Here is a 23,640-nt window from a genome sequence, read left to right on the forward strand (position 1 = left end):
AGCCACAAATGAGTGGGGGCTACTTTTCAGACCTCCTTCTGCCATGGGCATCTCAGTTCTAGTAGGAGCAGAGTGTTCCCCATGGGCAGCTGTCAGAAAATGGGGGTGACTTGATCGGAAAAACAAAGGTGAAATGGGGGAATAAAAAGGGGAGGTTGTAGGAGACTTAGGATAGATGAAGGGAGCCAAGACAAGCTGTTGAATCCCATGAAGTTCACATGAGGAAGATGGCCTGTGTCACCAGAAGTCAATCAGAGCAAGTCAAGGCTGGACCATTCCCCATGCATTCTGACAGGAAGCTGCTGCACAGATTTAGGGCACATGTTATGAAACTCATCCTCTATACAAGCATTCATACATGTGTGTGCAAATGGGCATGTGTGTGTGTGTGCGTGCGTGTGCGCGCGCGCGCGTGTAAAGAACTGTCATCCCAAGGTTGGGCAGCAGCCTGGTTGAGATGAGGGTTACAGGCTTATTATCCCACAGCCTCAGCTACTGCTGCATTTCTGGAAAGACAGCAAGACAGGAAAGGGCACCAGCTCAGAGTCAGATAATTAGGCAATAGTGAGGGTTTAATGGAGGCACCTCTTGGCATGCCTGGAGTCTGCTGCAAAGAGAGGATACTTCCATGCCTGCCACTGAAAACTGCAGGGGCCAGACATCTAGAAAAAGTCTCAGCGGCAGAGGGTGGTAAGTGGAAATTAATTATACAATGCCTGTGATTGCTCACTTAAGATGTGTAAAAATGCCGCTGATGAGCTCTTTACTTCATTGGTGTCTTAATCATTTGAATGTAATGAATGGGAAAATGCAAGCTGAGGCTTTCCCGGGTCTGCCCTGACCTCCGTGCTCACCTTCTCTACCTTCCCTGTTTCTCTGAGATCAGAAAGCAGGGCCCTGACAGGAAGCAGGACTCTTAAATTGAGAGTCGTTTGGTTTGGCTTTTGCGGAGTTTAAGAGACACTTTATAGATGTGTTAGAGGGGCATAGAAGGGGCAGGACAAGACTGTCTTAGAACTTCAGGGATGACTTTCATTCAATACCCAAAAGGGTGGCAATATGAGGGAACAGGAGACAGAAGGAAGAAATTCCCGCCAGGATCCCACCCTCCGAATAGCTGCAAGTGATGGGGGGGATGAGCCCCGCCCCATATGGAAGTTCATGATGTCTTTTTATGGACCAGCTTCCTGGAATCCAGAGAGGATGGAGAAGAATAGGGAGGGGTGCAGGATGCCCAGCCTACTGTGTGTTGCTTAACTACAGTACAGTGGGATGTAACGTTAAAAATACAAGACGGCGTAGAGACTGAGAACAAGAGGTAACGGCCTCCATTTATGCAGGGGACATTTAAGAGGGAGAACAGGAATCCCAATCAGGATCTCCAAAAGATAGTGCGCTCAGAAGGAGGGGTGTGTGTGTGTGTGTGTGTGTGTGTGTGTGTGTGTGTGTGTGTGTGCCAAAGGGATATTGGTTCTACCCTAGCAAGGGCAAATCTCCCGTGGAAAGGTGGCTTTCTTAATTTCCTTTTTATTGCAAACGTTGCCCGGTCTGTTCCCTCCAGGGATCATTTAATAACAAGTGGATGGAGCTGTGGTTCTTCAGCCTCAGCCCTTGGAATTGTCTATCAGAAAGCAGAGTGACCGTCACTGGACGCCTGTCTGCAATACCACCCCTACCGCCCAGCCAGCCCCAGCAGAGCCTCCTCCACTTCTCCCCTTGTGTAGCCTCACCCAGAACACCTTACCTTTCCAATCCTGTCAAAAAGCCTAATTTGTTCTCAGGGCAAAGGCTTGGGAACCAACTTGTTTACATCCATGTAGGACCAACATTGAGCAGGCTCTAGCCTGACTATGCTGACTGTGATTAGATTCGTTGTCCGGCTGTGCGCACTTTAAGATTATCCTAGGTAAGCACTCTGGCCCAACATCCCTAGGACTCTTACCTCCAAACGGCAGAAACATCCCATTCCCTGAGACACTGTTCTTCTTGGAGTCAGTTTCCCTAAAAGCAAGAAGGGACAGTACTTACACCTATGAGGCCTTGGAAAGATCTGTCCCAGAAAGGTAGCCACAGGACACCTGCTGATTGAGGAGATGACCCTGGGCTGTATTTGACTTTGAGAAGCTCCGTGCCATTTCTGTTCTGTTGGTTTTCATCTCAGAAATCCCTGGTGTGCTGAGATTATCACATTTATTTTGATGGTTATGATTTTAGAAACTGGCTTTGGCCATATAATTTTGATATCCTGCCCCAACTTTTATGACATTTTAACCCTATGTCCTTCTAGTGCTCCATTTTGCCTTTATTATACTTCAGTGGCAATGGTACCTGGAAGCCCCCTTCCCCTTTAGTGCAGTTGAAATTGCATCCAGGTAGCAGAGCATTACTGTAAGTGACTTTTAAGGTAGAAACAGGGATGGAGCGATTGGTGTTTTATAGTATTTTTCAGGTCTTAGTGCATTTCATGTAGTTAGCCCTAAGGAGACAGAATGGTCAGATGTTTCCCTGCAGTGCAGTGGTAAAAGGAGGCAAATGACTGAGCCATCATTGTGACAGATTTGAGGCTCTTTTGAACTGCAGTCTTCATAGTGATCATCTTCCTGTTTAGTGAGAGGGCTTACCATAATAGTTACTGAGAACCCCCCCTCCCTCTCCCTTTTCCTCCCCCCCTCTCTTTCCACCTGCTCTGTGTGTATGTGTGTTTCTCTCTCTTTCTCTCTCTCTCTCTCTCTCTCTCTCTCTCTCTCTCTCTCTCTCTTTCTCTCTCTCTCTCTTTCTCTCTCTCTCTGTCTCTCTCTCTCTCACACACACACACATACACTCACACAGCTGTGTGTGTATACAAAGCCCTTTTGCTCTTTCTGTCTTTCTTTTGTTCTAAATCCTAAGAGCCTCTGTGGAGCTACAGGAAGAAAAGGATCTCCCATCAACAGAGACCAGCCTGCCCTCCTGGAAGCCCTACCTGTGTCTTCCAAATTTTTTCATCCAAATTCACTTTGGAAGGAGGGATTTAGCTGTTTTCTGCTGAGAAGATAAGCATAACCCTGTTTTTTTTGTTTTTGTTTTTGCTTTTGCTTTTCTTATGAACAATTGAAATCCAGCTTGAACCAAATCAGATGATTTCTAACAGCAACCAAGATTTGTTTCCTTCATAGATAAAAAGTTAGGACCCACTATCCTGCACAAAGCAGATGGAGGGCAGACACTGTGACATGCCACTGCTAGGGCTCAGGGAACACCTGGGAATGGGGTCAGGCTCCTTTTCCTTTAGGTTTCTCTAGGGAGCAAGCTGCCTGGGTTTATTCATTTGCATGAAGAGGGGGCTGTAGTAAAGCGATCCTGTGGTTTTGTCTGCCCCAACCGCCTGATGGATTATCTGAATCACCAGAGGACCCACATTGACCATAGCTTGGAAGAAAGCCCGTGTGTGCTGCTAGAGTCGGTGCTGCCTTGGTGGGGTCAATTTGAAGGCGTGCAGTCTAAGTGGACCCATAGCTAGTGGAGTCACAAGGTTGAGTGAGAGTCCAGGAACCTGGGCTCATGCCAGCCTTTGTTTATTCTGTGCCTACCTGTCCTGCCTTCCTGAATTCTGTGGGTGCAAGCTAATGAGGGTGCCTAAAGAGGGTACAAGCTGAAATAAAAGCAGATGAAGTGGAGGTGGTTAGGCTAACAAGTCTCCCATCCGGCGGCCACTCAGAAGGTAATGGTGCAGGCTGAGGCAGGGGAACTGATGCTGCCCCTCCCCCACACACCCAGGGACCCAGTGATTAATGCCATCCCTGGAGTCCTGAGCAGAGATAATTGGCTCCCTGCTATGCAAGAATGCATTGCTCTTGACACTCCTTTTCCAGAAGGAGGGTTGGAAAGTATATTTTGTAGAGAGCCCATGAGATATGGATGATCTCTCCACTTCAGCCAGACAAGTGGTTGGGCTCCTCATCTGCCAGGCTGTCTGTTCTCTAAAGAGCCAGGCCACCTGACTGTGGTTGTGAGATGTCCCCTGCCTCCTGAGCATCAAAATCTGGGAACAAGGACCTGAGTCCTGGACAGAAGTTCTCTGTCCTTTGGACTGGGAGCGGTGCATGCGGCTGGAAGCATGACTGAGCGCTCTGCGCCATTCTCCTTGTCAGGAGTGAGGTTCCATGAGAAACCGACCCCGCTCAGGCCACGGACTATCAGTCTCCTGGGCCCAGCACAGGCATCAGCAGAGTTCGCAAAGTGGCTGAAGAATGGATCCAGCTGCAGAGCAGGAAAAAGGAGGCCACTGTCTGCCTGACAAAGTGTCCTTCCCAAAGCACCAGCCACGGCAGGAGGGGATACAGTTGTGAACTTTGTGGAGACTTCCACAAGAATCAAGCGCATTGGAGGTGATACACAAGGGTGGCTTAAAGCCCCGGGAAGTCTTGAGCTCTGGGACAGGAGGAGGCAGCATGCCCAAGGCAGCTTCAACGATCAACATGTTTGTCCCTCATTAGATAAACTCCTGGGACAGACTTAGGACTACAGGGCAGAATGGCCGCATGCTAAACTTCCTCCCAGGAGAGCCATTTAATAGGTTGATAAGCTGTGAGCTAATGACCTTCTCCTATCTGGAGATAATCAAAGCAGAATGTGGCTCCCTATCAGAGATATGGTAGAGGAACATCTCAAGATGATGAAGAAGCTTAGGGAAGCTGGTTATGGCATGCTCTTCCTGACTGAGGCTCTGAAATGAACATCTCAATTCCAAATTCAATGCCACATGTTGACTGTAGGTACCAGATAGCTTTATGTAAACCTGCCCAATCCAATCCAGCCCCTACTTCTTTTTCTGTCTCTGTCCTTTATTTTCCCCACATCATCTTTATAACGAGGACAGTGTGGTTGTGTGTGTGTGTGTGTGTCCATCTGTCTGTCTCCATATGCATGTGTATGTATGTGAGTGCATGCGTATATACAGGTGTATGTATTGGAGGATTTGGTTGTATGTGTATGTCCATAGAAGTCAGGGAATAACCCCAAGTATTGTTCCTTGGTAATTCTCGCCCCTTTACTTTGAAGACCTTTCACTAGAACCTAGGACTTTCTGAGTAGGCTGGAATAGACGGATGATGAGCTCCAGCACTAGGCTTGCAAATGCGGTGCTATCATGCCTGGGTTTTTGTGTAGGTTCTGGAGATTGAGCTCAGGTCAATGTGCTTGCACATTTAAGCACTTTACCCACTGAGCCATCTTCCTGGCATGGTTCTCTCTTAGCTGAACGTTTTCCTTTCCCTGCTCTGAGTGCACTGTCCTCAGGGAAAATGGCTGGGGTAGGGAAGAGAGGAGTAGCTATCCAATCAAGCTGTGCTTCCATCAGAGATAAACGAGTATGGTACTGTCCCGCGCAACCGTCTCGCCAGCAAGAACGACGCGGCACACGAAATAGGATTCTTCTGCGGTAAAGCTTTAATGCATCTCGAGGCAGAGCATAAGCTTGCAACACATGAAGACGAAGACCCCGAACTATCTAGCCCGTCCCCTTATATAGGAATCAGTCCTCGCCTTGGACGTGGAGCCCCCTGATTGGTTGAAACTCATCAGGTCCTATGACGCCATGGGAGAGGCAGAGCTCAAGGAGTGGAAAGTTACCCAGCACGTGCACACATGACTTGTTTACTGCTAACTCCAGCCGATGTCAGTGCCATCTTGTAATGGAGAATGTGCAAGCAGCGCCCCACAGGGTACCATCCTGAAGCCCATGAGAACACCCAAGGCTCCCTGTCAGCCAATAGGACACCATTGTGTTTTCTTGTCTTATCTGCTACTCCTGCCTGTGGCTGCCAGCATGTGTGTTGGAGTATTATGCCTCTGCTTTGGGAAAAGATTGGAACTTTTCGTTCCACAAAGAGTTTTGAGGCTGTTCCTATCCATAAACAAGAGGAATTAAGCCCCGGGGTAATACAGTCTAGAGACAGAAGACCACATAAAGCCCATCTCTGAATGAGCTGTGGCCACTGTCCTCAGCCTCCTAGGCACCCCCATCCACTGTGCAGAAGCCCATGAGCATCCAGTGCTGAGAGGCTGGGCTCAACACAGTGGCAGGCCAGAGAAAACCTCCCACCCCAATGTCTGCTTCAATAAGCTCCGAGCTGTGAGTGATTCAACACAAACTGTCATCACAGATTAAAACATGTCTACACCCCAATGACAATAGCTATTTTTTCCCCAGAGAACATTAAATGTGTTGCTTACATTTCGTAGATGTGGGGGAATGGAATTTAGTTCTGCCAGGCTGGATCATTTAAGGCAATCTACTCTCTGAAAACATACTAAAAGGTATCGTTCCCACGGTGATAAAATCTAAACTGTGGTTGTATGACGACGCCTCGGTTGCATCCTTAGCGTGAAGAAGCCGAGGCCAGTCTCGTTTAATTCCTTTGAATGTATTCAGTCCGCAAGGACACTTTATACCGTCTCATTCCCCCACTGAGAAGAGGAAGCTCACACCAGGGTCTGCCCAACAAACTCCAGTTCATCCCTTAGAGCCCCCCTGGAAAGCCCCGCCTTACTCTCAGCATGAGTTAGTCATTTGAAAGTACCAGTCTTCTGTGAGATCACAAGATTGCCCTCTATATTAGGAAAGAGCTTGTCTACCTGTTGCCACAGCCATCTTTCATTCAGGTGGGAAATCCCTGAGAGCAGGAGCTGTGTCTCCTCAGTGCTTTGACTCTCTGTCTTCAGAGCTTAGGACAACACAGGGCACATAGTTTCTCCATATAATTTTTCTAATCATTTTTATTCATGTGAATGTTTGTGTGGGTGTGTGTGCACCTGTGCATGCTCACTTGAGTCACGTGTGTTCAGATGCCCTTGGAGGCCAGAAGAGGGCATCAACTTCTTCTGGGTCTAGAGTTAGCAGGTATGTGTTCATGAGCAAGTACTTGGAATCAAACGTGTGCCCTCTGCACGCACTCTTAACCACCATGTTCTCTCTCTAGTTCCCTCCTTCACTACCTTCAACCATTAAAGTGTGAGGCTGGCTTTTGGTCATGTAGTGGAACCAATGCTGTTCCAAGTTGGGGAAAATGTAATGAGCTGTAGATAAGACACTCAGTGGGGGTGCACTCATGATGTGGTCTGAGAGGAGAGAAGCTGAAAAGGACTGGAGAAATAGTGAAATATCTGCTCCCCAACCACCAGGCCAGCTAGAGTTCAGATCACCATCACCATCCTGCTAATGAAAGCTAAATACCTGTTTTACAACTACTCCAATGAGAGTCATGTTACCCACCATCCTGCCAATCAGAGCCAAACACTGGCTCCTCCCTCCCTTTTCCCTCCCTTTTTCCTTCCTTCCTTCCTTCCCTCTCTCTCTCTCTCTCTCTCTCTCTCTCTCTCTCTCTCTCTCTCTCACTCTCTCTCTCACTCACTCACTCTTTCTCTCTCTCTCTCTCTCTCTCTCTCTCTCTCTGTGTGTGTGTGTGTGTGAGAGAGAGAGAGAGAGAGAAAGAAAGAGAGAAGTTAATACCAGCTGCTTACCAAACACACAGACACAGAATCTTGCTCACTACTCAACCTTTTCATCTAAGAAATGCAAGTACCAACAGCTCCTCTCTGGGTTGTTTAGAAGGTTAAATAATGTCTATAATGTGTAGAATTATTCGCCATGGGAACTCAGTGGTTATTTAATAAATGCTAATTTCCTTCCTTTCCCCTTCAAATGGAACCTTATTTCCCAGGCCGGGGGGAGGGTGGGATGAAGAATGAAAGCTAAAGAGCAGGGCTTTGTCTCTACCATCTCACACTGTCATATCACGGGGCCCACAGCACAGGACTCACTCACATGTTTTAACTGGACTCTCACAAAGCCCAGTCAACAGAAATGCTGACTTGACTTATTTTTGCCACTTCTCACCTTCTTACAATAGGAGTCCCTCAAGAGTTCTCTAGGATCTCCTGACTACCTTTCTTTCAATTTTGAGTCATTGATTATAGTATAGGCAAAATTGGGGTTCCCAAGGATTCCATAATCTACAACCCATTCAACCACAGCTTTTCTTCTCCAGCCACTCTGCTATCTGCCTGCTGAAAGCAGGTTCTATACCCCTGGCCTCCCCTTTTTCATAAATATGCATTTTGAGAAGAGATGGACACTTCCTCTGTCTGAAATGGTCATCTGTGATGGCTAATACACATTGTCAAGTAGATGTGCTCTAGAGTCACCTTGAGAGATGGGCCTCTGAGCATGTGTGTGGAGAATTATCTTGACTTAGTTCACCGAGATGGGAAAATCCACCCACAGTGGGTGGCACCATTCTCTAGGCTAAAATCCTGAACTGTGTGAAATGGAGAAAGTGATTTGAGTAAAAGTATTCATATTCCTCTGTCTTCTGACTTCAGATGCAATGTGACCAACTGCTTCAAGATTCTGCTATAATGCCATGATTGACTGTTCCCTTGAGTTCCCAAGCTCCCTTAAGTTCCTTGTGTTGGTATCTTTGATCACATCAGCAGAAAAAGTGACTAAGACACTATTAGTCTGCTTCACCAGTTCAGTTCTTCATGACTAATAGAATTGACAAGTTCAGAAGGACAAAGGGTTTTAAATAGATACTACAGAATTCTTGAAGGGCTGTAAATAGTCTTTGGTGACTTCTTAGGCTTCTGACACAGGCCATTGGCTTTGTGTGTTTACATGCTGTGTGTGTGGGTATGGGGTGTGTTTTCATAAGAAAGAATCCTATGTCTTTCACTAGACACCCATTGATCTCCCAAACTATAGGGAGCCCAGCCTAACTTCTGGGAAAAGATACCATGGGTTACCAAGTCATCAAATGTCCTATCTTGAAGGAATGGAAGCCTTTCTTCCATAACTGATGCTTCCTTGTGTTGACTCTCTATGGTGTTGTCATGTTCCTGTCTTGATCTGTTGGGTCCAAGACTCAACTACAGACTGCAGACCCAGAACCTCTCTCTCCTTCCTTGTGGCCTCACCAAGCATTTCCTGTGTTGTATGAGCTGGTACTAGACAGGAGTACACCCTCCCTTCCCCCAGTAGCTGTTTTCCCACAAAGTGATTCATGTACGAAACTCTCTGAGATGATCACACTTGGCTCCCAGACTAAAGTTCTTTTTTGTCTATTCCCCAAGCTGCCATATAGTCTTCTGGAAGGTTTTCTTATAATTCCCACCTCCATGGTTTGCTCTACTGATTCATCTATCACTCCCACATGTGAACCCCTTTCCTCCCATTCAGCCACTCTCCATGGTAACCTACCTATTCAACCCCTTTTCTACCATCCAGCCACTCTCCATGGTAATCTGTTCATGCTTTTCTTTTCTCCCCTGTTAATGGGAGGATTGTAAACTTCCTCTACTTCCCTCTTGAAATGGTCTCCTTTTGCAAGCAGCTTCTGTGAATCCCAAGGCAAGATCAAGGACACCTAAAAAATGCTGAAAAACACCACCCACAGGCCCAGCTAATATCCTAATGGTTCTTTGTTCTTTCAAAGTCAGTGTGGAAAAGCAAGACAAATACTACTCCTTTACCAGTTCCTCGGTTCACTGCCCTACTTAAAAATATGACTGTCTTTGAACATGAAGTTGTTTAGCCTTGTAGAGTAGAAACTGAGGGACATGGTTATACTGGATTGGAGCATCTCTCCCAGTTGACTGTTTATCCACAGCAGTAATCTGCTACTATTGACCTTGTATTGATAGCAACAGGAACATCTTTCACTAGGTAGATAGTTGCTTGTACCTAGTACAATGCTCTTAGTCTACACACTGATTCTTCACATTTCCCTAGTGTTCTAGAACCTTCTCCCAAAACATGGATGTCGCTTTGCACATCTCTGATGCCACCTCTGGCCTTCCTTTTCTACTTCCCTGCCTCCTTCCTCTTTCTTATCCTTTGTGACCTCACCTCTCCCTTACAGGGTAACACCATCTTAAGGAAAGGTCCATTGCTTTACCCTCAAAGGGAGAAATACATCTCTGGGCTATGTGTCCTGATAATTTATGCTTCTGGTGAGCTCCCTGAAAGTTCCTGAGATACCTATTTGCCATTTATGTATTGGGTCTCAGGTCCCAAACTTATGGGGATTATTAGGCAGGTTATAGGAGTCAGTGTAGGTCAAACACATGACCTAGACTTTGCCATACATTTGTGCTAACAAGGAAATTCCCTCAGCTCCTTACCTTCCTTTTGATTCTTTCTATTAATTCTTCTTAGACAAAATCACTTCATTATGAATTACCAATGTCTTATATATGGCTTTCTTGGAGTAAAGCACTGTAAATCAGTCCTGAATCAAGAGAACTACACCCATATACTGGGCTCTGACAGACCTTTCCAGGCCCTTTAGTGAGGGGGCTTCCTGATGCTGTGTCTTCCATACTTTTGCTAAGGGAGTACACAAATTATTTGGGGAAAATGATAAAAGGTCTAAACTAGTAGATATAGTGGGTTCTTTCATATGCCATGTGCCCTTAAGACTAAGTATCTGGGTAAGTGGTCCTATTCTGGGGCTAGTCCAACCTTGTACCCATATGGTCCATGAGCTGTTTCCATGGTGAGCATCAGATCTGGCTGTCTCAACTTTATGTTTTAAAGGTATGATAAGGTCATCACAGAGACAAACAAATGTGTGGCAAGGAAGGGCTTCAAGAACCTTACAGTCCTAGCCCATTTCTGTCCTAGATACTGTTTCTATTCACAGTCTTGTTAGCACTGCAGTGCAGCCCTGATGGCTTGGGGCTCACTTAAGAATACATAATTTCAGTGCAACCCAAACACCTCCCTTTCATAGGTGTCTAGCAGGGAGCAAGTATCTGATCTGGTGCTTGATGAGATACATTTAATTAACAGCTACCATTTCCATTCATTTCCCAGAAGTCTTTGCTACAAGGATACTAAGTAAAACGCCACTATGACTTAGTGTTTGGGAACCATCTTTCAAGGTCCTTTATAAAAATCTTTTCTCTACTCACCCAACCTACTTCCCCCGTTTTGATCTGTAACCCCAACACCGGGCCATGCCATCACTGAGTTACCACATCTGAAACATGCAGTGCATGTTCCCATCTGTCTCCTGCCTCCACTCTGTGCTTCTTTACCTGAGATGTTTTCTGTGCCTCTTTACCTTCTTAGCAAAACTCCATTGTCTTAGTCAGGGTTTCTATACCTGCACAAACATCATGACCAAGAAGCAAGTTGGGGAGGAAAGGGTTTATTCAGCTTACACTTCCACATTGCTGCTTATCACCAACAGAAATCACGACTGGAATTTAAGCAGGTCAGAAAGCAGGAGCTGATAAAGAATCCATAGAGGGATGTTACTTACTGGCTTGCTTCCCCTGGCTTGCTAAGCCTGCTTTCTTACAGCCCAGGGCTGGGCCCTTCCCCCTTGATCACTAGTTGAGAAAATGCCTTCCAGCTGGATCTCATGGAGGCATTTCCTCAACTGAGGTTCTTTCTCTGTGATAACTCCAGCTTGTGTCAAGTTGACACAAAACCAGCCAGTACACTCCTTTTCCCTCTACTCAGTACAAACTCAACACTCATTGTGTAAAACTCCAAACCCTCCTCAAAGCCACCCAGTCCAGTGTTGCCTCTGTCTTTGAGAACCCCATCAAAGACAAGTAGACTAGCTCAGTATGGCTTGTTTAACACATGAATGCCCAGCCAATAGAAGCATTGTCCCTGGAGCCATAGGCAAGCACATCTATGCCATTCAGATATTTGTGTAATGATTTGCTTCCACTAGAGCATGACCATGTTGGGAGAACTCTGAAATGTCTCCTATACCTAGTGCTCAGCACTGAGCTCACCACATGCCAAGTTCTGGGTAAACCCTGTCTGGTGACCTCCAGAATGAAGAGAGTGCAGAAGGGATGTGGCTGAGAGAAATAGCAATATTTCAGCATTTGATGGTATGTCTATCAGTAAAGTAACATTTCTTGGGTTTCTGAGGCAATTTTCTGGAGAAGAATGTGATGATATATGTCCTGAAATGGATAGGTTAGAAAAAAGTCAATGATTTTCAAGGCATGACCAAAACTGTGCTGGCAGTGTGCTAGCTACAAGGGTCATGGACATACGAGGGCAGCTCCTCAGATGCTCATTCCTCCCACGTCCCCCCCAAATCCAGCCTTGTAGTGGATATGCCTGGACTAGCAGTCCATTTCTGACACTCTGACAAGCATATGGAGAACCTTGGCTCTGGCTTTTTGGCACCTTATAAAGGATACTGCAGGATCTGAAGGTGAATAGTAAACCCACATACATGTCTGCAGATTGAGCCTAGGAAGAGGCCAGTGTTAGCAATTCACTGGGATGTTTGCAAGTGTGTCTCTTTAGCCTAGACTCAAAATGTTAAACAGCAAACATCAAAAAAAAAGCAAAAATAGGTTCTTTTCTAATAGACAAATCCCAGCAGTTAGTGAATTGCAGGAACCAGCTATGTGCCTACTACCCCAGGCAATGCCCCCCTACACACACACACACACACACACACACACACACACACGCACACACACACCATTCAAGCCTAGACTTAAGCCTCTTTTGATCCCAACCTCCCCCTGCCTCATCAGAATTCAGACTATGGTAGAAAAGGCATGCATTGAGCAGTGCTGACTCTTCTTCCTCTCTGACTCCAGGCTTGCTCATTGTCACCATTTCATAGCTGAGGCTGGGCTTCCTCATTCTGGGAAAGGATGAGGGGGAAGCTCAGAAATGCCTGTTGAATGTATGGATGTCCCGCCAACAAGAACACTGTCCCTGAACTACAGTGCAACATATCTGCCACACCCCTTGAAAAATCCCCACCTTAGAAGTGTAGACAGGAGCATTGGACTTGGATTCTGATCAATGAGATTTTAAGTAGGACTTCTTCATTGTCACTGTCACTAATATTAGACAAGGGCACTTGATATTTATATCTGTAAAGTGGGGTGTGTAAGTCAGTCCTGCCTTGTAGGTCAACATGAAGGCTTTAATAAGCTGAGTTGTTTGAAATGGCTTAGATTGTGTCTGGTAAATATGTACAATGCCCTTAAATGTTCCCAATCCCACAGCTATGATGGAATCATGCTGAAGAGATTTGACTGTATAGCCTACATTGACCATGAACTTCTGATCCTCCTGCCTCCACCTCTCCAGTGTTGGGTTCTGCATGGCCTGGAAGGAATGGCAGGTCATGGTCTTCCACCCTTGGAACAAAGCCAGCAGGACATGGACTTGCATAAGTGTTCATGGTGTGTGTGTGTGTGTGTGTGTGTGTGTGTGTGTGTGTGTGCGCGCGCGCGCGCGCATTACTTTAAGGTTATCAGGGAATATTCTCCCTGCCAAGGTTAATGATTACATGATAATCAAAGACAGTAGGAGTCAAGGAGGCAAGGGTATGTCTAATGTCCTTAGCAAAATGGTAAACCATATGACCTTTAAGATAGCCCTTAAGGCTGTGAGAAAGAACTCTGAAAACATGAGTTCAAGAATGTATACTTTCAAAGTAAGCAAAATATATGGGTGCAGTATGAATTATATGAGGGGTATAACAGACCTAAAAGAACAAAGGCAGCTGTACTGAGAGTCATCTTGTCAGAAAGATACAAAGGTGGGGAGATACCAAGGCAGGCAGATTCCTGAGTTCATGGTGAGCCTGGTGCAGAGGGAATGTATGACTATGAATGGTGGGAGCAGTGATCTCAGAGTCAAATTCTACCCAGTCGGCTTATTGTTTGTGCTTTCAAAGGTAGGCAAATCTCTGAAATCATTTGCAACGAGGCTAAGGTAAAAAAAATGCTGATGACACACCAAGAAAATTTTGACTATTTCCATGTCACATTTTGTTTTACATGTACTTTATGCTTATTATAACTAGAAATATTTCAAAGCATACTATCAAACCTTTAAAAAAAATCAAGTACTGACAAAAATATATTCATATAGTTTTATGCCAAAATGCCTTTAAAAATCTGTACATGTATCTTTGGTTTTTTTTTTTTTTTTTAATGAAGTCGTAAGAAGAATGAAAAAATGCTGGTTGGTGGGATAATTGAGAGGGAACCTGGGGGGTGGTTGCATTGGTATGTAAAGAAAAAACTGGGCTTTGGGCTATAAGAGTTGAACTGTCTAGAGAAAGCAGAATGCAGGGGTGTCAGCCTGTACCCCATGAATTGACATTAACTGCTCCCTAACACCCCTTCATCAGGACCCCTAACCAAGCCCATGCTGGTCCTTGGCAGACAATGCCTGGTTTATGCAGTGCTGGAGACTGAACCCAGGGCTTCACATATGTTTGGCAAGCACAGTACCAATTGAGCTATATCTCCCGTCCCAGTTTATGTTGTTACTTTAGCTCCTTCATGTGAACAAAGTATGGGAGAGTACTAACATAGATCAACAGAGACTTCGAAGAGGAAAGACAGTAAGTTTGCCCTCTTCCCTGCCTTCTGATATTGGGACTTTATACTTTGCCCTTCACTAGCTGTTCAAGTAGAAAAGAATCATGATGTGTGGAGACTCAGCCTTCCTCTATTTAAAATGTAACTTTTTACACGTTACATGGCAGAATGCCATGAGGGTTGGATGGGATACTATGAAATAAACCTGGTGGACCCAAGCACAAAGGATGTTATGAGAAACCCTGCTAATTAAGGTCAATATCTATTATAGTCTGGATAGCCTTCTGGGACTCAGCCCAAAATGGAGGACTCCCTTTACAAGCAGAGTTGTGAAGAAAATGGATTTGAAAATGGTAGAATTGGTGAGTAGATGACCTTGAGGAGCAGCAGTGGCATTCTCTGTTGGATAGAAGAAGAGGGTGGTCCTGGGAACATTTTTCAGGTTGAATTTCCCAGGTGATGCAGGGGTGATAATGACTCCCAGCTTGGGTGGCCTCCTTTAAGAAAGATGACAAAGCAAGAGTTTCAAATAAGGAGCAGAGAACAGCACTACTGGAGCACACAGCGTGCTCCATGGTCTCCTGTTGTTCTGTGCTAAGCCAGGTGTAAACCGTGTCCTTCCAGTAGCACAGACAAGGACGTCAAGACTCTGGGACGGTTGTGTGCATTGGGACGCACAGCTAGGAAGTGGCAAAGCTGAGAAGGAAATCGACTTGACATCTTTTCAGGAAGAAAGAAAACCAGGAGGGCAGCAGGTAGACGTTCTGGATTCTGCCCTGGCACCCACCCCTTCCCATGGAGCTTTCTCCTTGAGAATAGATTGCCTGAAGGTGCCCTGTGAGCTGAAGAAAGGGGTGTCACACTTTTCCATCTAAGGAGCTGTGCCTGCTGTCCAGTGTAAATTTATGTGATACCTACAAGTCCCTGGGACTCACAAATCAGCCAGATGGAGGCAGCTGGGCATATGGCTTGAATAGAGTTAATTTGCATAAGGGAAGATGTGACTTTCTGCCAGGGAGAGCCTAAGCATGGATCCCTGCTGATAACTTCAGAGCTTGGGGCCAGAGGTGTATCCTCACTTGCTTTGTGGAACAAGCCTTACTAGCCCCTCCCTCTTATGCATCTGGACCATGCTATGTAAAATCTTGGACCCTTCACTTGTTTTGTTTGAAGGTGGTACTGGCCTCTGAGCCGTGTGTCCCAGGTTTGCATCCCTTGGCTGGCGCTGTGGCCTTGCACCTCTCTGAGCTCTGAACATTATTTCATCTGAAGTAACAATAGATCAAGAGGAGAAAGATTAACTTTCCATCTTGGTTTTCAGGGATTTGGGACAATGGCTAATTGTTTCTTGTGCTTCCACACATATGGGGAGGCTGGAAGGGAGCATATGGTAGAGCATAGGGGTTTGCCTCATGAAACCATGGAGTAAGGAGAAGGATAGGAGTGGGAGGGGGAGAGCTATGGAGAGGAGGAAGAGGAGGAGGACAAAGAAGACTATGTTGACTATAAGAAAGACAATGACTATGATGATGAGGAGGAGCCAGGATTCCAATTTTCTTTTCAAAGGCATGCTCTCAATGACATTTTCTATAACTAGGCCCCATCATCTAAGGTCCTCAACCATCTCCCCTTAACCCATTAAGTTATAAAGTCACAAATGGATTAATACATTCACGAGGTCAGAGCCCAAATGATCAAATAACTTCTAAACACTGCTGTATGGAAAGTCAAGTCTTCAACACACGATCCCCGGGGGTTTGTTTAAGATCCCCACCATACCCAACTATACTGTGGATGTTGGGGGTGTAGAATGAATCCTGTTTGGAGCTGGTTTAGGACAATGCTGAACACATGGAGGTAAAGACAGCAACTTTACTCATGAGCAGCACTCTCTGCAGGGCGAGAGTGCCTGTTGTTTCAGATGTGCTCTGTGTGTCGTGATGGAATGGTGACAGGGGACTGTGAGAATGGGTCTAAAGCAATGAATACAGTGTCCATCACATGGTGATCCGGGAACTGCAGCTTCCCTGCTCTGGTTATAACTTTAGGGTTTTAGTGCTGGAGCTGACTCACCATGTGAACCCACAGATCCTACAGAGTGCATCCCCCTTCTGCAAACACAATGCTCCCCTGACAGTGCTCCCCTGCTTGACATTAGTGGCATCAGGCTGGGGACTTGAAATAACATGTGCTGGGGTGGAGGAGGGGGAAATTTACACCACAGACATTGATAGACACTTGAGAAGGAGAGAGAAGAGGAGGAGGAGGAGGAGGACAAGGAAGGAGGAGTCAGAATGTGGTTTGATTAGAACTCAACCTATCTCTGACTACTAGAGGAAAGTTTTCGTGTCCTCTGTCACAGTGACCTTCAAAAATCAATTTCACCCACTCTATAGTTGAGCACAGTGTGTTGGGGACAAACAAGCAGCCATGTAACAGAAGAGAGAGGATGCGTGGGACTAAAGCTTGGCTTGGGAAACCCAGTGCATATTTCTGGTGGATTTGGGTATTCCTGGTGCCAAACCATGGCATCAGGGAGTAGAATAAGAAAGACATGGGACTCTTCAGTGGTAACTCTGGGGCTTTCTTCTAACACTTGGTCAGAGTAAATTGGTGCTCGCCCCAAGAAAATTGTGCCTACTCCCTATGGTCATGTTTTATAGCCTTTGTGGGGATTCTTCATGAACACTTTCCCAAATCTTTGCTGTTCAGCTCAGACTTCAAGTGAGGGGACTATTTAAGACCATTTGAAATCTCCTTCAGCTCCAGTTGACTTTGAAGAAATGCAGCTCTTAACGTAGCTTGACCAAAGTGTGGGAGACAGAAGAATAACCCAAGGAAGGCATTGCTAACCTGCCAGTGAGTTGACTTGAAAGTTTGTCTAGTATATGACCTCATAGAGAGAGCTAAACATGCATCAAAGTGGCCTGTTCTGGAATCTATGATGCTCTGCTCAAGTTACCTTACCCGTCAGTATGGACCCCTAAGTCCAGATTCGTCATGGAGGATGCAATGAATGTCACCGTCCAGCCTTCTTTGGCTCCACAGTGCTGTGACTATCAGCTAGTTTCGACAGCCATGCCAACCTTATGTAGAGTCTCTGTTTAAAGTGTACTAACATGGGCCTTGTGTTTTAATGGCCCTAAATGGATTCTGAGAATGGCCAGTTAATCTTCGGATATGCGGGAGAACAGCTGCTGCTCACTGTTAAAGGAATAAACCAAAACATGCTGCGTTTTTTCACTTTTAAATCAACACCATTAGTGGCTGGCTGTTGTTGTTTCCACTGACCAGTGGAGGTGAGGCTGAGGGTCAGGTAACACTATGATCCAGGATAGGCTTGCAGGCACAGCCTTGAGCTCAGCAGGAGGAGTGACCAAGGGAAGCATGACAGTGGTCTGTTCAAAAGACAGCTGGGGAATTGTAGAGGACAGTCCAAAGCATGTATGAGAGACAGGCCCAAAGTCGAGTGTTGTAGTTTGGTTCTTCAGTGTCTCCCAAAGCCCATATGTGGTCTCTAGCCTGTGTCACTGTTAAGGACATGCTGGAACGTTACAACTGTATCCAACATTTTGACATTTTAGTGTTTTGGGGTTTGTGTCTGTGTGTATGTGTGTATGTGTGTGAGTGTGTGCGCACACATGTATGGAGGCTGGAGGACAACCCCAGTTGTTTCAAAGATGGTCTCTGTACTGTTTATTTAGACAGGGTCTCTCACTGGCCTGGACTGGATCTTTCCAAGTGAGAGAGGCTGGCTATCTAGTGAGCTTGATGGATCTGCCTGTCTCCATCCCCAACATGCTGGGATTGCAAGTACATAGAACCGTGATGTGCTTTTTACATGGTTCTGGGGATCAAACTCAGGTCCCTGTGCTTGCAAGGCAAGCACTTTAATAGCTGGATCACCTCCCCACACGTCACTCACTCAGTGACTCAGCTAACTTTTTAGTATTTGCCTCCTGTGCCAGAGAAAGACAGAGGATGTTCTCTGGAATCCTCATGAAAACCTCATGCTATGGTTTTTACAGTGTCCCCTCAAAGTGAGGTGCTCCGCTCCCTTTTATATTAAGAAATGATAAGGGCCTGGAGGGGTTGTTCAGTGGTTACAAGCCCTTGTTGCTCTTGCAGAGGGTCCAGGTTTGGTTCCCAGCATCCACATGGCAGCTAACAGCTGTCTATAACTCTAATTCTAGGGGATTTGATGCCCTCTTCTGGCTCCCGTGGGTAATGCATGCATGTAGTACACAAGCATATGTACAAGCATATTTTTAAAATGACAAGCATGCGGGCCCTTCCCTTGTGAGATTAAACCCCTTACCAAGGAATTAGGAGCATTTGTTCCATCAACTTGGTTTCTTGTCATGCAGGAATAACAGCAAGTTTCCCCTTCTAACCCCCCCCCCAGACACTTTCCAATTGATCTTAGACAGTCTAGCCTACTGAAATATGAGGGAAGGTGGTCTCTGCTTAATGACCCAGTATGTATATTTGTTTGAGCCAGACTCTAGGAAGGACTTGGACAATGTGGCCTAATTACCTCCCCCTGCCCCAACTTCTGATACCATCACATTGGAGATTAGGATTTTAATATGTACCAAGTGGGATCCAAATACTGAGTCCACAGACTATTTTGCCCACAGCCAGAACAACTTGGAAGTGTGTTGAATGACAGAATGAAAATATGGATGAGTAACCTCTCCCTCCACTCCTGCTTCCTACCTGACAGACAGATACAGGGGAACAGTCACCCCAAACACTGAAACACAAAGAGGAGGCACTGGTCTGCCTGTCCTTCCTTGGCAAGGTTAGCCAAGTTTCACTTGAAAAAAAAAAAAACAAAAAAAAACCTGGACCTCTGCTTTTTGAATGCCAACTTCCCAGCTTTTTGGTTTCCTTCCCATTAGAACCCATGGTGTCCAGCTAAGCATTTAGCCCAGATTAACAGGCTGTCTCATCTCTTGTCTACCTGTGAGCCATCATGCTAGAGAACCACAGTGAGAAAGATCCTGGATTCAGGATGCTGGATTCCCTACTTCTCCTTACTGGTGCAGTCTGAAGGGGGGTGAAGGGAGTACTTGGGGAACACTCTATATGTGGCCATGCAGCCTGTGCCCTCTCGGAGTGTCATTTACACAGCTTACAGACGGTTTTCAGGTGTCAGCAGAGCAGGGATGTGTGAACAGCGGAGAGGGCTGGAAGCACCACATAGACAGGAGGAAGTTTGGCCCCATGCATGTCACAAATAGTCAGCACTGGCTGTGGACAGCTCCTACATTAGCTCTCAGTCTGGAAAACGCTCCAAAGAGCAGGCCCTCTTTCTCCTGGCTTCCCAGCACGCTGCATTAAGTGCAAAGTATAGTTTTTTCACTTTGAAGATATGCCCATATTCTGCCTTTCTATATTTTTATTAAGCATTATTTGTATTGCTTTTTTAGCAGTCCATCGCCTTAACCACTCGGCCACCTCATCCCACATTGTATTGCTTTTTTAAAAACATACTTTTTCAGTGAGGCCTATGGTACAGACATGTAATCCCAACAATTTGGGAGGCAGAGGCAGGGGGATTATCAATTGAAGGGGAGAATCAATTCACCATGAATAATTATATGTGTGTGTGTGTGTGTGTGTGTGTGTGTGTGTGTGTGTGCATGATGTATTGCACGCATGCACACACACACACATAGTTGAAGCTGTAGTGGAGTGATAAGCTGCTTGCCTACCATGTATAAGGTCTTGGGCTCAATCTCCTGTGCAGATTCCCCAAACAAGTAAACAACTCAACTTTTCCTGTAGCTTACACAGGAAAAACATTAAAAATAACACAACCTTCCGGTTAGAACTGAAAAATTGAAGTCTTGGTCTTAGGTAGAGAAGTGAGTCATGGTACTGATTCCCAAGCTTCCCAACAGCTGCAGCCAAGGCAGGTTGGTCAGTTATGTGCCTGTGTTTAGTTAAAAGAAGAAATAAACCATTTTTCTATTTTGCAGCAAGTTCTGAGAAATACTTTAAGTATATAAAATATTTAACAAGATATATACTATATGCTATATATAAGGCATAACATATAACTCACAGGCAACATGTTGGGAAAGTTTCTCTGAAAACATGTAAGTACCTAGGAGGGATCTCACACTTCCTTAGCAACTGGCAGTGGGGGAAGGGAACCATGAGCACTGAACTGGGTGAAAGTGCTTTACAAAGCCTGGCCAGAATCGCACAGACCGTTCCAAGCATTTTAACCCCCCTTTCCTTTCCTACCCTGCCCCCTTCCTCTCCTCTTCCTCCAACTGCTTACTCCTCCACACTCCCCTCCAACTCTCTTCCTCCCTTTCTGCATTAGAAGTTACTGGCACATGTTGAATCTAAGCACGGCTGGAGTCCAGGTGACTATGGCAGATCTGCCCATTAGCCTTTATCTGGCTTCCTGGTGACAGAGGCTATAAAGGAACTACGCCTCTGAGCAAAACCAAACATGTCACACTGTGCCTTCTCATGCTGTGTCTGATACCACTTCTGTGCCTCAGTTTTAGCCCAGCCCTACTCTACATCAGAATAGTTCACACAGCTTTGTCTAAAGTTGATCCCAGAAGTCACTGGCTTCAAACATCAAATGCTGACTGGCATAGAATCCTGCAGTCAGGATATGGATCTCCGGGTAGCTTATCAGCTAGTTTGTCTGCTCTGCATGGGTCATGGACTCATCCGGCTAAGTGATGACCTTCCAAGGCCAGAGAATCTCCAGTGGCCTTGCTTCTTCGTCCAGTCATCCTTGGGGAGGCTAGCTCTAGCTTTCAGGCAGCCAGAAAAGAAAAGCTGGTTCATTGGGTCCCCTGAGGTATACAGGGGAGGGTATGAAGTCAATGTGGGGAGGTAGGAGTCCTAGCGGGGAGCCTTTGGTAGCCATCCCCACAGCATGCCTTCATCTGTGTCTTAGAGCATGGTTCCGTGTGTACCAGCTATGGTATGAACATTGAGAACATGTGGGTTCGTACACTCCATATGGAATGCAGAAGTGCCTTTGTAACCTGATAGATTTGCTCCTGGCAATGGTTAGTTGGCTCAAAATGAATCCTGTTCAGCAGACTGTGAAGAGCCCCAGACTCTTGCTTCCCATGTTGGGGAGGCAGAATGGCCATGTCGACTGCGTCCTCCCAGGATGAGAATCCCCATTGTGGAGGTAGAGAAACAGCATGGTACACACCAAGCCAGGCCCAGTGACAGAGGGTAGCAGCCCACTGTCCCCTTGTTCCCACAGTACAGTGCCTGCCATTGATCTTCCAGGCAGTGTCAAAACTGAGGTCTTGGCCACTGGGGTTGGCTGAGAGGAGCAATGGAGGAAGCTGGGCAGGAGGCAGCTGCTGAACCAATGAGAAGCCTGGTTCATCAGTTACTTCTCACTGCTGTGATGTAACACCTGACAAGATGCAATTTAAGGAGAGAGAGAGAGAGAGAGAGAGAGGTTGTTTGGGCTCATTGCTTGGCAAGTTACAGACTGTGGGAGTCACGGTCTAGACCATGTGAGGCAGGAAGCAGAATGGACTAACTAGATCCATCACCTAGTGACCCACTTCCTCCAGCTAGTTTTCACCTCCCTAATTGTTCCGTGACCTCCAAGTGTTCAGTGTGGGCCATTGAGTGACCTGGGGAGAGGACTTGGGACTCTTCAGTGGAGTCCCAGTGTGATCTAGGGGTTTGGGGATCAGAAATGTGATGCGTGCTGGTATCTCAGTCAAGGGCTGGAAGAGAGTATTCTGGACACAGGAAAGGGGGGTGTTTCAGTGACCCTTGTAATAGTGCCAACTCTCCAGAAGAAAGGATGGATCAGCACTGAAAGGATGTAGTGGCCCTAGGTATGTCCCTAGGTAACATTCTCATCTGAGACATATGGCAGGGACAATGCAAAAGCAGCGAATTCCTGCCCAGGGAGGACAGGGCTCCACTACCTGGAGGCTTTGGAGTTGGAACAGCTCAGAGCCTGATACCTTCCTTCACTGACAGGACAGCACCAAGTGGGTAGAGGCAGGCAGGCAGAGGTGGCTTGATGCTATCATTCCCCAAATAGTCCCAGAACAGTGCCACCAACTGAGGACTAAGCGTCCAAACACACGAGGGAACATCTGTATAATATTCCAAATTTTGATGGCTCTGGGTGGTCAAGCATAAACCCAACTCTGACACTCGTGTGCTGTATAATGCTGAGGAAACTGATGAGTTCTGTCAACCCGCCACCCCCTGTTACCTGCTGTGATGATGAATTAGACAGTGTATGTGAATGCTTGATAAATACATGGTGCTGGGGCTTAATCCATGCTTCTTCCTGTGTGCCCTCAAAGCTCAGCTATGTGGCCATCACTGGAGGCCAGAGAAAACCTGATGGTGTGGAGTGTTCTTGCCTCCTGGGAAGGGTGATATTCCACCTTAGCACTGTGGATGTTTTGGTTGCTTCTGTTCTTTGTTCTCACTGGACTAAGAGGCATTTTCACACCCACAGAGGAGCTCAAAGAAAAGCTGACTGAATATGTGGACAAGGTGAACGGCCAGAAGCCAGGCTTCATCAAAGTCGTGCGGCACAGCAAGCAGGAAGGCCTCATCCGCTCCAGGGTCAGCGGCTGGAGGGCAGCCACAGCCCCTGTGGTGGCACTGTTTGATGCCCATGTGGAGTTCAATGTGGGCTGGTGAGTACTTTAGGGAGACGTGGGGTCCCAGTCTAGTCCGGTGGGCTTAACTCGGAAGCTCCGTACATCCTGGAAATCTTAGTCATGAGGTGGAGGAAAAGAAGAGGGTCATGGGGACAGTTGAGGTATGGGTGTGTGAGTGAGTCAAACTTTACAATAGGTCTGGGTCTCAGGTAGGGCAAAGGGTCAGGGGTCAGCACGTGAAAGGTGTGGTGACATCAGATCATGAAGACAAGTATATACAAACGGCAAAGCAAAGAGATGGCCCAGCAGTTAACAAGGCTGGCTGCTCTTGCAAAGGACCCATGTTCAATTCCCAGCACCCACAAGGCAGTTCCCACCCATCTATAACTCAGTTCCAGTGGATCCATTCCTTGCTTTTCGGCAGACACCGCACACATACTGTGCATATACATACATGCAGGCCAAAGTTCATACACACAAAACAAAAATTTTTTAAAAAAAGCAGAGAGTTCCTATCCAGCTGAGCACAGGGATCTTTTGTCTGCAGGAAGTAAGGTTGGAGTAGATACAAGACGGATGCTTCATCTCACCTCACAGACAAGGCAAGAACAGATGGGCAGAGGTGCATGTA

At 46.3% G+C, this 23,640-nt stretch overlaps 1 protein-coding gene across 1 annotated transcript in view; it reads left to right on the forward strand.

Annotated features, from left to right (window-relative positions):
- Nucleotides 1–23,640, forward strand: part of GALNT18 (polypeptide N-acetylgalactosaminyltransferase 18) — a 302,943-nt gene that overhangs the window by 196,473 nt on the left and 82,830 nt on the right. Inside the window, exon 4 of the mRNA XM_080911329.1 lies at nucleotides 22,862–23,045. Coding sequence (XP_080767455.1) covers nucleotides 22,862–23,045 — 184 coding nt within the window. The remainder of the gene's footprint in view (nucleotides 1–22,861; nucleotides 23,046–23,640) is intronic.

The sequence above is a fragment of the Micromys minutus genome (assembly GCF_963924665.1).
Source record: "Micromys minutus genome assembly, chromosome: 2".
Taxonomy (NCBI): Eukaryota; Metazoa; Chordata; class Mammalia; order Rodentia; family Muridae; genus Micromys; species Micromys minutus.